At 41.8% G+C, this 17,569-nt stretch overlaps 1 protein-coding gene across 4 annotated transcripts in view; it reads left to right on the top strand.

Moving 5' to 3' along the window:
- Positions 1-17,569, top strand: part of pxylp1 (2-phosphoxylose phosphatase 1) — a 41,594-nt gene that overhangs the window by 9,799 nt on the left and 14,226 nt on the right. For 2 of the 4 annotated variants that reach the window (XM_028465779.1, XM_028465778.1), the window contains 3 exons: positions 2,128-2,265; positions 16,399-16,593; positions 16,900-17,026. In XM_028465779.1, the coding sequence (XP_028321580.1) occupies positions 2,184-2,265; positions 16,399-16,593; positions 16,900-17,026 (404 nt within the window). In that variant the 5' untranslated portion in view covers positions 2,128-2,183. Of the gene's footprint in view, positions 1-2,124; positions 2,266-10,267; positions 10,423-16,398; positions 16,594-16,899; positions 17,027-17,569 lie in introns of those variants that run through there. The other 2 variants (XM_028465777.1, XM_028465780.1) reach the window with 2 other exon arrangements.

Raw genomic sequence — 17,569 nt, 5'->3', positions numbered from 1 at the left:
AGTGATTTCTATTTGTTATTGAGGTAACACACTCACATTAATAAAATCCTACTTTAAACAGTGTTTGAACGCCTCATTTCACACAGTTTAGACAATCATATCCTTTACAAGATAAAACGTTACTGCTTTGATTACATTAGGCCTGGGTGATATGGACCAATATTCATGTCTCTATATTTTCCCTCTAAATGGCAATAGGTGATATAAACCATTTATTTTTTATCAATCGTTTTACAAGAAAAACAATAATGGGACTAGGAATGTGCAATGTTTTATCGTTTATGATTTATCGTCAAAAACATTCTCACCGGTAAGAATTTGTCATCCACGATAGAAACAATAAATTCCCATGTCGGAAATTAGCGAGGGCCGCGAGCCATTTGTCCCTCAATTTAGCCAAGAATGCCCCAAAAAAAAGTTGTCAACAACTTATTCTCTGGAGCAGAAAGTTGTTTACAGAAGCTCTGCGCGGTGTGCACTGCCACCGCCCCGATCACACACCGCCGCCTGTGTGTGTGAGGTCGTCACGGCTACCTGAAGCTGTGATACATCATGGACCGCTACTTGGTTAAAACCAGATAATCATCCAACAAAAGGAACCGATTCAAGTTCCTCCGTCAGATCCACCCAAAGTTCCACAAACACTGGGACAGATATGAACCTGTAGCAACGATTATGAAATGGAAACTCAACTAATGCTAACTATGCTAAGCTAACACACCAACACACTGAGCTAATGCTAACCACTGTATAAAAGGAATAATAGACCAAGTAAATAAAAAACACGTCTTACTGTCATCAAACCACAGAGAGCCACCAATTTGTTTATGGTCAGATTTAACACTTGTATGGAAGAATAAAAACTAAACATGTCACACGTTGGGTGTCATAAATATTAACATACTAACTAATCTCGCTATTCATTCATCCCAATTTGTGAAACGCAATATTGTTTAATTGTATTTCATCAGCAGTAAAAACACTATTGAAGTTATTTGTGCTTTTAATATATATATATATATAATAATTTTTTTTCAAGTGAGGAAATAAATTAACTACATACAATAACACTAATAGTAATTCACATGCACAAATATATTCCATAAAATATCAGCTCATGAACTCTGTGAGTCAGCAGTTATTGTAGCCTTTTTAAATGTGTCTAATGTTGAGGAACCTGTTCACACTAAGTTGTGATTTTGTGGATTTTTTTTTTCTCATTTTGTCTCTCATAGTTGAGGTTTACCTATGATGAAAATTATTCTCATCTTTTTAAATGGGAGAACTTGCACAATTGGTGGCTGATTAAATACTTTATTGCCCCACTTTACATGCCGCACACACACACACACACACAGCCGTTTAGAGAGAGAGTTGCAACAACGGAAGTTCGAAATAGACTGAAATAGTTCCCAGACGTTTTTGGCGGGAAATGGCAGCGCCTGTGCTCAAAGCAAACAGCAAAACATGCACATTTTTCCACGAACACAGCATTATGAATGCTGATATTTATTTTCACCACGTTTATGACCTAATGCACACCTTGGATGTACATGACATGTTTATGTGTAATTAATTTTCCGACTGGGTTTTTTGAGTTTTTCCTTGCTGGAGGAGGGTCTAAGGACAGGGGATAACATTTATTATCCATTTGCTTAAGTCCAGCAAACATTGGTGCATGTCCCATAGAATTAAACCAAGGAAATCGCACACGTTATTTTACTTTGCACCCGCAAATATAGCTCTCTATAACACCACAGAGTATAGAGTATATACACCACTTTGTACACCCAACGTTCAAACACATACTCATTTGGCCATAATTTACAACTCTACTTAAGCCGATTGTTGATTTAAAGTTTTTACTGCTGATTTTAATATTTTTATTGATTTTTAAGCTGTTGAATGTTATCTGTTGCACTTATGTGTTATGTGTAAAGCATATTGAATCGCCTTGTATATGAAATGGGCTATACAAACAAATTAGCCTTGCCCAGTAGGATCGTAGGAATATAAATTGATTGATTGATCTAATGGATGAATCGTTACAACCTGATTGTAGTCTGTGTCAGTGCTTGTTTGTAGTAAAAATCTGAATTCTTCTTCATTCACTCTTGTTCCAAGCAGGAGGAAGAGGGTCTGGATGGCTGACGGACGGGGACGAGGACCAATCACGTGACAAAATGCAGGTTCAAAACCGCTTCCTGCTCCTGGTGATGGTAGGCGGAGCCGCGTTGGCCGTCATCAGTCTGAGCCTCCAGTTCTGTGAGTGTCCATGTGTTTGTGTTCACATGCCCCTCCCCCTCTTTTCTCATGTATTGTTCTACTGTCAGAGTAGGGGGTGAGGGTGTCCTGGTCCCAGGCTCTAAACAAAGAACAAACATCTATAGATACTTTATAAATATACAAACAACTGGACTAACTTTAGTGGAAGCTCAGAATAGACGTCCTCCCAGAGGCTGAGGTGTAATTGTTCATTGTTCAGATATTGACTCTCGACTGTTAACCCTCTGATCTACAACGTATGGAAGTCACTGCTCAGTGGAAACAGACAAACATAAAAAAACAAACAAATATACTATGGGATGAAGCAAAAGAACGTAACTCTGCTAATATCTGAGGAAGTCCACCAGTTGCTGAAAGCGATGAGTTGCTCCTCACAGCCAGAGTGTGGACATAGATGAGATCAGTCAGGTAAGGGGGTGGGGCATTGTGGTGAATGGCCTTACAAGTTAACAGAACGATCTTGAAGTGGATGCAGAATTGAATGGGAAGCCAGTGGAGCTGGTGGAGAACAGCAGTGATGTGGGAGATAGAGGTTTTGATGATAATGATGTGGGCTGCTGAGTTCTGGACCAGCTGGAGTTTACCGAGGGATTAGGTGGGGAGACCAAAGAGAAGGGAATCGCAGTAGGCAAGCCGGGAAGTGATGAGACTGTGGACAAGGATAGGTGCAGTGTGAGGGAGGGGTGGAGGCCATTGATGTTACAGAGGTGAAAAATGCAGACCGGGTGATATTATTGATGTGGGATAGAGTGCTGTCAAGCAGGACACCCAGACTCCGCTACGGGGGTGTCATTCACGTAGCAGTGAAAGTGAATACCATAAACTCCAATTACATTTATGTATATAATTTCTTCCCTACAATATAAATAGGTTCACAATATAACTATTTTTTTATAGTTTCTGTTTCCACTGTATCCAGAATAATACTAATCTTTCTCAACAAGAACTGTTGATTGATTTGTCACATATTTATTTTCACCATGTTATTTCTTGGCAGAAATACTTTTAAACACTTGCTGTACATTCAGCTGACATAAAAATCTTGTTTTCAAATATGTAGAGTAAAAAATACACATGACTCTAAAAAACATACATTACAGAAAAATACAACAAAAATATGAAAATGACTCAAAATACACAAAACTAAATATTTATACAAAAAATACACAAAATTACAACAGAATCATACTAAAATGGCAACAAATAACTTTAATTATACAAAAAATGCACAAAAACACAACAGAAAGATACACAAATACACATAATGACTCCAAAAAACATACATTACAGAAAAATACACCAAACAAAAAAAATATAAAAGTGACACATTTATCATGTTCATGTCCCATAGAATTAAAAACTGGGAAATCGCACACGCTGTTTTATTTTGCACGTGAAAATAAACCCCTTTTTTATTTGGAGATGATGGCGTTTCAAAACATTATTTTGACCGTACGCTATTTAGACCGGACGGACCTCACCCGGAAGTGATTGACGGCAATGGCTGCTGTGTTGAAAGCTACACATTTCTCTGCAGCGCGTGTGTGAGAGAGAAAAAACATATATTACAAAAAAATACACCAAACGACAACAAAAATATGAAAATGACTTCAAAATACACCAAACTAAATACTTATACAAAAAATACAGTAAAATGACAACAGAAATGCACAAAACTAAATATTTATACACAAAATACCAGAAATGAACAAAAATACACAAAATGACTCCAGAATCACACTACAATGGCAACAAAAAAAAACTATAATTATACAAAAAATGCACAAAAACACAACAGAAAGATACGCAAATACACATAGACTCCAAAAAACATACATTACAGAAAAATACACCAAACAAAAAAATCTAAAAGTGAGTAAAAGAAAAACAAACACATTTATCATGTTCATGTCCCATAGAATTAAACCAGGGAAATTGCACAAGCTGTTTTACTTTGCACCCGCAAATATACCCCTTTATAATGCTACAGAGTACAGAGTATGTACACCTCTTTGTACATCCAACCTTCAAACACATACTCATTTGGCCATAATTAACTCTACTTAAGCTCCCACATGAATTCATACTTCCGACAGGCACTGTACTAGTTACAATAATTTAGCAATTTTCTAAGAAAATCCACACAAAGGCAGCAGCATAACATAGGCCACGCTTTATTGGCTGATGAGGGTGCCTTTTAAACCACTCGGCCAATCAGAACGGGCAGGTAGGCGGGCTGCTTTACTCAAGTTAGGTCTAACAGAGATTTCCTTGTTTCAACTGATAAGTTTCCTTCTCTTTTTATGGTCACTTTTTACTGGAACCAGACTGATACAGCACTTTTTCTGTTCTTTTTACCGTGATCTACCGCAGAGTGATCACAGCGAGTCCAACTCTGAGTCAGAATACGGACGTGATCACTTCTGAACAGACCCAACCTGGTGATTTGACAACTTTATGCTGATTATTGTTTCATTCTATTCCAAGTGGTGGATTTTTACTGTAGACAGAGAAGAGATCAGAACAGCCTTGATACAGTTTGTGATATAACGTCTATATCCGTGATATAGTAGGTGTGGTGGAAAAATGTGTCCGTCTTCATTTATTCATAACTTTACTCAGGAAAAGGAACACATCAGCTTTAGGGATTTTTATGCTCATATTTAATGGATAGACAAATGGTTTGGGCTTTTTTTCTTTTCTTCCACTCACCAGCCTGATCATCTCCATCATCATCTTCCTTTCAACTAACTTGGCGTAACAACCCTCAGTATTCTTTAAACCAGGGGTTCTCAACCTTGGGACCAAGACCCCATTGGTGTCATGAGACACTGGATTCCTTTCAAGAAACTAAGAATATTTTTCTGAACAATTTAAATAATTTTTGCTTATTTTTCCTCTTTTCGGCATCTACACCAAACTCTCCTATTTGAACCTATTTTCATCACTATTTCTTGCCATATTTTTGCTCCTTTTAATACATTTTTGATACTTTACTTTCATTTCTGATATTTCTCCATCACATTTCAATGCCTTTTCTGCACATTTTTTCCACTTCTTTCTTTCCACTTAAAACCCTTTCCACCACTTTTCCACCTAACACATATGTTGAGCCATTATTGTCACTTTTAACCTCTTTTCACCATATTTCATGATTATTATTTGCCACATTCACCATTTGTCATGTCTATCACTTGCCAGTTTAAACTAATTGTTCCAATATTGATACTTTGAACCCTTTTTGCCACTTTTTCTTTCCACTCTAGTTTGCTTTTAACCAATTTTTGTGGTTTTTAAAATCCCATTTCACCACCTTTTCCACCATTTTGGTGACTTTGAACCCATTTTATTACTGATTACAACAAGGATTTCCATCTTTAAGATGACTATAATAATAATAATAAACGTTCCTGGATAACAGTGGATATTATTCAGATGAATAAATAAATGTGGTTATCACAGATTCATAGAACAATGGACCATCATTTTACTGACTTTATGGATGGACCCCAAAAATCTCTTCCCTTTATTCCCCCTTATAGATGGTCCTGTCTCCACATGACTGTTCTTCAATGTTCATGTCTGTGTTCAACCACCTTATTTTAGAGGTTGCGGGCTAAAACAGCTTGAAAACAGCTGCTTTAAGCAAACAAAACAAAGGAACACCCATGTGCAAATATTATCACGGAACATACCGTACAGCTGCCAGTGATCATAGTTCACTTCACCTGCTGGAGGCTGCACTGAATATAAAGCAGTATTTTGCTGAATGGGAACAGTGGCTCCTGATGACGAACACTTGGAGTCCCTGAGGACAGTGACGATCAAGCCCCTCATGGTGAGCGACTGAACATGCAGAGAGCTGGATCTATTTTCACACTGCAGTGCCAGCAGTGGAAGAGAAGCTGACTCACCATGAGATGCTGAAACCAGCTCAAAGATGCTACAAGTTTGTTTGATTTTTTTTAATAAATAAAATTATTTGCTGATGGTATTTTATTTTGATTGATTTAATATTTGAAAATGTTTGCAAACTTTTTTTTAATTTTTTTTTATTAACAACAAAATAACAAAACAGGCTTCCAACCCCATCCCACTCCATACATCCATACCACAATCACAACCATCCACACATTCATAGTGTTTGTGACAGGAAAGCGAAATAGAAAAGGAAACACAAAGCTAACAAAAAATAATAACATAACAGAATGAAAATAAAATGAACAACACTAATCAAAAATTTATAAACAACATACAACACAATTAGCAAAACATTTATAACATAACAAATGGCACACCTTTAAGAAAGTACACCTAATAACTATATCTCTAACTCAAGTAAGCAGACATTCCATTTCTTTTCATGTTCAGTTGTTTTGTTGTTATTTGCTATAATTGTTTCTCATAATAAACTCTATTCTTAAAGTGTTTTATACAGCTTTAAAAAGACATTTTACCCAGCAGGGTAATCATATTCAAAAAGTGTGGACATTTACCCTCAAAAACACATAACAAATTATCCTGTGGTGTGATTCACAAAACAGTATCCATAGACCTTAACCATGACTGTACACCGACCCAAAACTGAGCCACATGTGGATAAAGATTAAAACGGATGCATCAGGTCTTCATCCTCATCCCCACAGAACCTGTATATATATATATATATATATATATATATATATTTTAAGTTCAACTATTCTGGAATATGAATCTATAAATTGTTCTAAGGTAATATTTCCACAAAATTGGATCATTAAATTCAACCTCCTAAACGGGCAGGCTCTGTGTGGAAAAAGTGTGGTTCCCGTGATATTTAAATTCTACGTTTGTTTGTTTTGGTCAGAGTTGGATTTCGTGCTGAGTGTCCGTCAGTGACTGTTGGCAGAGCTCAGATGTTTTAAAGGGTTTTTACAAATGTGATCTAAAACCTGTGAAATGTACTTATTAGTAGATATACTGTATGTCTAACAAAACACATTACTATGCACCATATTAGTTTTATGAACTTTTAAAAATAGGACTACTTTACAGTTTTACAGCCTGTGTTCTTCCATCTTGAAATCACATGATTGATGATGTCACATAACCCCACTGCCTGTAGACATCCCATTGTTTTCTTTTTTTTTTTTTTTTTTTTTTTTTTTTTTCACCTTGTGTGCACATGCTGTTGAAGGTTAACACTACAAGAAGTGCAATCTTTTAACAGCAATGCATATTTTATTATTGCAATTAAATAAATGAATTTATTTCATTGCATAATTGTGACCATCACCAGCCCTCCCTAGGGAAGGGTAAATACTTTATTAAAGGGAGGATGTAAAAAAGAGAGGGCAGTGTTACACCAGGGTGAGGGGGGTGGGGGGGGGAGTTAACAGGGAGGAGGGATACAAGATAGGAAAACGAATGGGTGGGGAATAGTCAATAAGTTTCAAGTGATGTGATGTGAAATTGTGGTTGTGTATATTGTGCTTATTGTTGTGTTATCAAGCCAGTCTGGTGACCAGTGTGCGGCTTAGGAATAATGGTGGTGGCTGTGAGCAGAGGAGGAAGTGAGTGGAAATTCCATAAAACAGGTATTTGGGAACAACGTGTCTATGGTTGAGCCCAGTATGAGTGTTATCCCACAGCCCGAGGCCAGTGCGTCCATGACAAATGTGATTCCAAGAGCCGCTACTGCAAAACCCATGAGCCGCCCCCGGGCCCGAAGAAGCAGTCGGGCCAGCAGAAAGAGCGAGAGATCTAGGGGCCCCCGGCGACCACCCCACGGCCAAGCAGCCCCCCGAACGCCCCCAAGGTCCCAAGCCGAGAGGCTGCCATTGCCCCCCCCATACACACCCGAAAAGCCCCCAAGGAGCCAAGGACCCAGCACACCACGCCACCGACTCCAACCCCCACCCCCAGGCCCCCACCCCCCCACCACCATCCACACCCCGGCGCCCAGCCCCCCGAGGGGAGGGCCCAGAGAGCCCCCCGCCCGAGACCCCAGCGGAGGAGCCCGAGCCCACGCCCAGCAGACGACCAGAGCCACGCCGAACGGGCAGCCGGCGGGCACCCGCCGGTGAGCCCAGAGCCAGCAGGGACCCGACCCCAGGCCAGGAGGACCCGGAATGGATGCAGCACCAGGAGCAGCCCGCCCAGGGCGAACGACCACACCCCAAGCCGCATAGGGCACCAGGGGGCCGCTGGGGGTCCCCCCGCCGGTCCCCAGGCACCCCAACCTAGCCCCCCCGGGCGCCCCAGATGCTGATGCCGCCCGCGCCACGAGCTTCAGTTCTTTAAAGCCAGGGCCCCCTCCAGAGGCCAAGCCAGACCGCCCCGCCGGGATGTGGCCCCCTAATCTGGCCCCGACACCCTGCCTGTTTTCTATTGGAGTGAAGCATTGGTTTTTAGATCATTTAGCAGCTTTTGTTGCTCTATTAAACCAGGAAAAGTTAAATATGTCGATGTAAACCTCTTTTGTTTACTGAAAAATTTGTGGTAGACAATGAAGCAGTACCAACGAAACTACAACTACTAACTATTAATACTTAAATGTATATATTAATATATATAATTAAAATGAAATTAAAAAATAACAAAACATTTGAAAGTTTTTAAAATAATAATGAATAAATCAATAAATAAAAAACAAATAAATGTATTTACTCATTTAACTTCCCAGAAATGCATGGTTTATTCTTGCAAAAAGTAAAATAATGCATTTTTTTATTTTATTTTGTGTAATTGTGAACATCTTTTGTGTAATGTTAACGGGTATTTTGTGGAATTGTTTGTGAGGAAATTCCTAGTTTTAATAAAAAAATATTTACATAATTTGTGATTACAAAATAAATAAATAAAGCAGTCATGTGATATAAGCACGTTAAAAGTAAGAGACCCACAAGTGAATTTTTTTTTTGTAATTTACACAATGATAAATGTTTTGTCTGTCATTTCTACATTTCCCTGCATGCCAAATTAGATGCTCTAAAGGGCCTTGAGTTTGACACTTACTTTAAAACGGTGGTTTTCAAACTTTTTTGGCTCAAGTTCCCTCTTTCTCTCATTTCTGAATCCAATCATTCTGTAAAAAAACCCACTATAGAGTGTAATTATGGAAGGAATGAGTGATAGGGCTCGTTATGCCTGGCTTCGTTCACGGACCGCGCGCACTCCAAAGGAGCACATTGGTGTTTAAACTCGGAGCATTCACTGTCTCCGCACTCGCAGCGCAGAGTGAGAGGTGCACTCTGTGGGACGTGACGAAGCGCTCGGCCACTCCATGCAAAATAAGGTCACCCATACGCACTGGCACGGATGCGACCAGATAACATTTTCACTCGCCCACTGAAAAAATAGTCGCGTATGCGACAATTTTGGTCGCTGTCTCGAGCCCTGCCCTGTAGTGCTATTGTTTACCCCAAGAGATACACGTAGCCCCATTTGAGAAGCACTGTTCTAACACATCAGAAAATTCTCCAGTAAAACAAAATAAACTCCCTGCACTTGTCGCTCATCTCTATGGAGAAAGAGTCTCCACAGAAGAGCTCCACAGTTGGAGTGTTCATGAGGATACTGGTGAATTCAAAACACTGAGGGGATGGGGAAGCGTGGTTGATTCCATACAAGTCTCACAATTCTACATACTGCAGCTTTAAGTCTAGGTCTAAATTATTAAAAATGGTGTTGGTTTGAAAATGGTTTTATTTAATCTTTGAAGTTCTCACGATGCATGTCAATATGTCCCGCACATCTTGTGTGTGTGTGTGTGTGTGATTTTGTTGTGTTCTGTGAGTGTGTGTGTGTATGTTGTGTAGTGTGTTATTGTTGCCTACACACACTCATAAGTGTCAGGAGAAGAAGAAATTACAAAAAGCTTCATTGTGTCGCCAGCTTTGATGAAGCCTGTGTGTGAGTTTGTGTGTTTTTGTGAGTGTGTGCATGTGTGTGAGTTGGCAGGGTGTGGGGCAGTGTGTGTGTGTGTGTGTGCATGTGTGCGTGTGTGCGTGTGTGCGTGTGTGTGTGTGTGTGAAGGGGGGACAGCTCATGGCTATGAATGGGCTCCAGTGTATCCTGCTGGATTTCAGGTTCACCAAGCAGTCGTCAAAATGTTCTCCACCATCGATGCTCACCTTTTCCTTTTCCTCTTCTCTGGTGAGTTTCTCCCAAACCTTTTTAAAGTCTCTTATCTATACAACTGGTTTTTGTTATAGCTTCTATAACTTGATGCAGTGAAGTTTTTTTCGGTTTTATGTGTTAAAGTTTTCTAATCCGTTAGATTCAGTTTGTAAGTGTTGGTACACTTTCTTGCTTGTTTATTCCTGTAGCCGTGTGCTTTTGACAGCAGGGTCAGCTGCTGATGAAGTGCCATAACTGTGGCTGTTAGAAAGAAATAAGTTTAACTAAAAGCTCTCTGAACATTTACTTCACTTAAAGGGGCAGTATTATGAAAAAATGCACTTCATGATGGTTTCGCTACAGTGATATACATTCCTTTAGCCTCATTCAGAGGGCCAAAATTGAAACTCTCCAAACAGGCGAGTTGGATTTTTCTCACGTTGTGACGTCACAATGCGGAAACTCCTCCTCCTGACAATCCTGGCTCCTCCTACCCTATAAGAATGTGAGTTCCTCCCTCTCAAACTACCTCACAGGTAAAACATAGTGAAAGCAGGTTGATATTACAGTTAATATATTAACTGTAATATCAACCTCAACACACCACCCCCCGGAGGGTGGGACCACCACTTCCACCCTCCGGAGCTATTGCACCACACACACATATATACACATAGGCTGGATGGGGAGCACCGCTCCCCTCCATCCACCCTTTTTTAATAGCACTTCATACATTCACTAAACACATACATTCACTCAGGGGATAGGGAAGTGCCTCTCCATTGGGGAATGGAGAGGCACCATAACAGGGTGGTGGGTAAATTCACTCATCTGGGCCTGTCTGTTGATGGCTGGGCTACCGTGTGGGGATCGGGGGGTGCGGTCGGGCGTGGCGGTGGGTCTCTGGGGGGTGTGGAGGGGTGTTGCTGGGGGCTCCCTTTGCGGGGTCTCTCCGGGCGGTGCCGGCCTGGTGGGGCGTGGGGGTGCCCCTTCCCTGCGGGTGGGGCTTGGCGCTTGTCTCGTTTCCTGGTTGCCTTGGGGGCGTGCCTCGCGGCGTGTGGGTCCGGGGCAGCTTGCCGCGCCGGTGTGGGGGGTGGGCGCGCTGGGGGGTGCCGGCGTCTGCGCCGGGGTTGGGGCGGGGTTGCTTGGCGCTCTGGGGTGGTGCTCTTTGCTGGGGGGCGGCTCTAGCTGTTCCGGGGGTTGAGGTCGGTATCGGCCACTTGGTAGGTCTGTCCTGCTATCTGCGGGCTGGCGGGTGGGTGGGTTATGCGCCTTTGGCTGGGGGCTGCTGCTCCGCATCGGTTGTGTGCCGTTGGGGTCCCTCTCTCCTGTAGTGGCGGCCGCCGGTCGCTCTTGCACCGGGGGGGGGGCATTGCCCCGTGGCCTGCGCTGTCCGGTGGGGGGCAGGACCTGGGCAGCTGTCTTTGTGCCGTCTGGGGCTGCGCAGTCTGGCTGGGTTGTGGCCTGTTCGTGGGCTGGGGGGTGGGGTGGGGTGGGGGGGGGGCCCATGGGGGTCTGGCCCGGGGGCTCGCCCTTGGGGGTTCCCTGTCCTGCGGTGGTGCCCTTTGGGTCCGGCAGGTCTGGCCGGCTGGCTAGGCCGGTCCTGGTGGGGGTCTGCCAGGGCGGGTGGTACGAGCCGCGCCCTGCCATACCTGCGGGTGCGGCCCCGGGTGGCGCCCTGTGAGCCGGCCTCTGTGGTGTGGCTGGGCCCTTTGGTGTGGGGGGGGGGGGTGTCTGGGGCGCATCTCGCGGGCGGCATCAAGGAAAGGCGATCTGGCGCGCTCTGGGGTGCTTGGTCGGTGCTCCTGGGGGCCGGCGGGGCGGCTTGCAGCATCCCCTTGGTGCCCTCGGCGACTATGGGCGTGGTTGTCGTCCCTGGGGCTGCTGCTCTCGGTGCTGCTTCCGTTCCGGGTCCTTCTGGCCTGGGGTCCGGACCCTGCTGGCTCTGGGCCCACCGGCGGGCGCCCGCCGGCTGCCCGTTCCGCGCGGCTCTGGCCGTCTGCTGGGCGGGGGCCTTGGCTTCTCTGCTGGGGTCTCGGGCGGGGGGCTCTCTGGGCCCTTCGCTCGGGGGGTTGGGTGCTTGGGTGTGGGTGAGTGGGGGGGGCTGGATGCTGGCGGGGGGGCTTGGGGTTGGGGGTTGGGGTCGGTGGGGGGATGCGCTGGGTGCTCGGCTGCTTGGGGCTTCCTCGGATGTGTGTGTGGGGGGCGGTGGCTGCCTCTCGGCCTGGGATCTTGGGGGCATCTGGGGGGTTGCTCGGCCGTGGGGGGGTTGCCTGGGGCTCCCTGGCCTCCGCTCTTTCTGCTGGCCTGGCTGCATCTGCGGGCCCAGGGCAGTTCCTGGGCTTGCAGTAGCGTTTTTTTCTTTTTTTTGTTTTTTGCACATATGCTGGTATACGAAGAACAGTCTATTCTTCCCCACCTTTTCTATTTCCTGCCTTGAGTCTCTCTTACAGATATTCAAGTAATATTACAGATATTCTTTTGGTGCTAAAGGGGTAATAAATCATTTATTAACATATTTAAGAGTAGAAGGCAGCCAGAAAGAAAGTATTAGCAGACTCCGCCTGCCGCCAACACTTCCCGCCCGCCGCCAAAAAGTACTGCGATTCAATTGTCAGAAAATCGATATCAACCGTGATACCTATGAATCGATTTTTAACTGCCTTACGATTAATCGTTACATCCTTAGTGTATACTTAAAAAAATGTCCCGATCCTGAAGAGCTGTCAGTGGTAAAACATAGCTCAAGGGCCGAAGGTGTGTGTGCACCCCTGCCATATACTACACATCCAGGTATTTCTCACATACTCAATCTTTTCATACTATCTAATGCGAACGCACTACATATTCATTTAGATGTCAAACTTAGCAAGAGCAGTACGTTAGATGACATTTACAACACAGCCAGAGTCTTCACACAGCAACAAAGTTAACACGTCAGTTTCATATCAGACTATTGACAGATGTCGATTAATAAAATACAATTTGAATCGTTCAGGTTTTAGTTTGTGTTCAGAGCACAGTTTTGATCCGCTCCAAAGTGACAGGAAACCCCATTGTTTCTGATATAACTCAGATCGTTCAGTGTGGAGATGATTCACTGCAGTAACAAGAACATCGTGTCTGTGTGTAGGTGGGTGTGTGTCTGTGTGTGGGTGAGTGTGTGTTGGTGTGAATGTATTGTTTGTTCGTGGATGCAGCTTGTGTTGGGACCGTGGTGCTCGGCTGGGTGTGCGTTCCTGCCGTATATACACCTGAGCTTGGTCAGTAATCGGTGCTTTAAATCAGTCCTTGCGTGACATCGTTAAGTGACATTCTGTCGCTGTTATGACCTTGAGTTGGTCCAGTCCAGTCTTGAGTTGTCCAGCTATTTCACTTTTCACCTCCTGTTACCACATCCAAGAATTTCCTAAATCCATGAAAATACACAGCTTTTCCACTGAATGTGAACATGACGTATTTCAGCAAGTTCACCTTAAAGCAATGGTTCTCAACCTTTTCAGCCCGTGACCCCCAAAATAAAGGTCCCAGAGAGTGGGGACCCCCACTGTAGCTGAAGGTGGTTGAACACAGACATGAACATTGAAGAACAGTCATGTGGAGACAGGACCATCTATAAGGGGGAATAAAGGGGAGAGATTTTTGGGGTCCATCCATAAAGTCAGTAAAATGATGGTCCATTGTTCTATGAATCTGTGATAATCACATTTATTTATTTATCTGAATAATATCCACTGTTATACAGGAACGTTTATTATTATTTGCACCATAGTATAGTCATCTTAAAGATAGAAATCATTGTTTTAATCAGAAATAAAATGGTTTAACAGTGACCAAAAATGGTGGATAAGGTGGTAGAATGAGATTTTAAAAACCTCAAAAATTGATTAAAAGTTAAAAATTAGAGTGGACAAAAACATACAGAACAGGGTTCAAAGTGTCGATATTGGTGCTGAAGAGTGGGCATGACTAATCTTGAATGTGGTTAAATTGGCAAAAATAAGCATGAAAAATGGTGAAAAGTGACAATGATGGATCAACATAATTATACAACTTACTGCATGTTGACCCATTATTGGTATATATTTTAAGTGGGAAAAGTGGTGGAAAGGGTTTATAAGTGCTGAAAATGTCTTGAAAGTGGGAAAAAATGTGCAGAAAAAGCATCGAAATTTGATGGAAAAGTGGCAGAGTTAGGAGTAATGCAGCAAAAATGCAGTTTGCACTTTATTTTCACAAAATACACTTCCAAGCTCAAATACACTGAGGACTGAGGTCGTTTAACAAGGCCTTTACGTACTGTGCATATGTTAAAGTAAATGTTTATTTCATCAAAAAACAATTGAAAAATCGATTTGGAAATTTTTTGGATCGATGCGATAATCACACCGTCAGATATCACGATATATCGCCAAAATCGATTTTTTTTTTTACACCCTTAGTTTTAGAGAGAAAAATATATTCTATTAGTCTGCAAATATGGAAAAACCTGTCTGGGTTCTGAACATCAGTTCAGCCTCTTCTTTTTCTACTTTATTTTATTAAACAAAATAAACAATTTCACTGTAACAATGATTAGACTTTAAGGAAAAATAGCAGTTACTGTGTGTGTTTCTAATGATCTATTTGTATGAATATCCTTTTGCTGTTTAATATCAACCAGAGCTGCCGGGCTCTTTATTTTTTACGTGTTCGTGTTGTTTTTCTCAGACTTTCTTTCTAAATGTTCCCTCCAGTTCCCACAAATCAGGTCACAGCTCACTGGTCTCCGGGCAACATTACTGGTAACACTGGGGCAGTTTCAGGGTACAGAGCCGTTGACATGGAGACAAACATCCAATCTGTCTGCTCCAAAACATTTTCCTGCTAATGCTGTATCTTTTTTTTTTATTAATAATGTGACTGTTAGTGAGTATAGATCAGTGGTTCTCAAACTTCTTTCTCTTACTTTTAAATTCCAACTCCTCCCTTTGTCGGACTAAAAGATTTTACTCAGAATTCTGTGAGAAATCAACTATAGATCATAATGGTTGATTGAATGAGTGATAACACACATTTTAAAGAATCACATTGTGTAAATAAGTGATTGAAACAGTATTTAGTGCCTCCTGAATAGATTCATTTCTATAGTTTTTATCCTTTCCTGTCACTCCCTCATGATGTGGAACCAACTCTGACCTTTGTATCTTCAGTTTATGTTCTAATCAAGATCATTCCCATCATCATTTTGTGCTTTTGTTCTCATTGTTGTGTGTTTTTGGTATCATTTAAAAATCTTCTATCAGTGTGTGTGTTTTTGGTGGTGTTTGGTTGTTTCTTATGTCATTTTGTACGTTTTATTTTTGTGTATTTTGTTGTGATCTTGTGTATTTTTCGCTCATTTAGTGTCTTTATTGTCGTTTTGTGTATTGCTAGTAATAGTAAGTATTTTTGGTGTCATTTTGTGTATTTTGTTGTTGTTTGTTCTTTTTATTATTCAGTATATTTTTCTTTTATTTTGTGTGTTTTTGTTGTCGTTTTGTGAGTTGCTGGTAATATTTAGTGTGATTATCATTTTAAACTAAAAATAACCATTATAAAACCCCATATTTTTAATGCTTTCATTTGTTAATTTTACCCTCTCTCTCAAGTACTCTGTAGTGCCATCGGGTACCCCCATTTGAGAAACACTACACACTAAAAACACAATGTTATGAGCATGTAACAGGAAATCGTCCTAATTTTATTATATTTTTGTTATCCAGGAAAAAAGTTATTTAATTTTTTACATTCAAATTCAGTTTTGGAAAACCTGGCACGACTGAACCAGGTTTTTATTTTTATTTTTTACAGAAGCTCATTTTTGATGAATATCTACCTTTTTAAAGCAGAAAGCAAAACTAAAAGAAATTGCAGTTTTTCTCTGCAAACAGTGCATTAGAAATAATTCCCCTCTTCATCCTATGTTGGTGGTTTCAACTGGATACTGAAAAATCATGGATTATTAAATGATTTTTTGTTTGTTTCTCCCAGTGAACCTCATTCCAACCACTCCCACAGTGGAGGAGCGGCTTCTCCAACTCCAACCTCCTGATGGCTTCGTACGCTCGGCTGTGGGAAAGAGCAGGAAGCGAGTGTTCCCAGTGCTTCACACGGAGGAGCCCAGTCCTCTATCTGAGGCCTACGGCTACTGCAACACGCCCAACCGCACTGAGCAGGCCTGGGAGGGTATGACCAACACACCCAGTGCAACTACGCAAATAACTCTTCATTTCATTCCCATGGGGTTATTTCCTAGTTTTTAGTCATTTATATTTTACTTTTGAAAGACTTCAGGGTTTCTCCTTCCAAATAAATATTCCCCAGCTACATAAAGATGTTTTTGAGCTTAATTATGCTTTGATATTTCTCACATAGATTTGACTGTATAGATAAGGATTTAACCTTTCTTATGAAGGTTTCTAGTTCTATATTTTTGTGTAGGTCAGTACGTTAGTTTCATTGTAAAATGCTAAGGCTAGTCTCTCCCAACAGGTCACAGTCCAGCAGACTACAAGCTGCTCAGTGTCCAGGTGATGATTCGTCATGGTGATCGTTATCCACTTTACTCCATCCCAAAGACCAAGAGACCAGCCATCGACTGCACCCTGTCCACCAGCAGGTAGGAGCGCTCTGGGTCTGTGTTTGGATCATTTGTGTTTTAAAGAAAGGCTTTGATCACACAAACAATAATTAAGTTATGTTACAAATGAATTCAGTAAAATAAGAACCTGGTTTTCTATCAACAAACTCTCCTCTAATATGGACAAAACAGAAAGTATGTAGTTTGGAAACAGTCCAAATAATGTTGAAATTAGGGTTTGTCTTGATGGCAATCACAATAAACAAGTAAACAAAACTACATTGCTCGGCATTATACTAGACAACCAAATTAGTTAGCAACCGCATATTAAATATGTTCAAAAAAAATATTTCAAAAAAGTATAGCTGTACTCAACAGAGCAAGGCATGTTTTAAATGATAGTGCTCGCGACACACTTTACTGTTCAATAGTATTTTACCATATCTCACATACTGTGCAGCTGTTTGGGAAATAACTACAAAACAAGATTACAACCATTAGTTTCACTTCAAAAACGAGCAATACATCATGTTCATAATACAGGACATATGGACCACACCGAGCCACTATTCAATAAATTAA

The sequence above is a fragment of the Gouania willdenowi genome, chromosome 13 (assembly GCF_900634775.1).
Source record: "Gouania willdenowi chromosome 13, fGouWil2.1, whole genome shotgun sequence".
In the NCBI taxonomy this organism is placed as follows: Eukaryota; Metazoa; Chordata; class Actinopteri; order Blenniiformes; family Gobiesocidae; genus Gouania; species Gouania willdenowi.
This window is presented reverse-complemented; position numbering and strand designations above follow the sequence as displayed.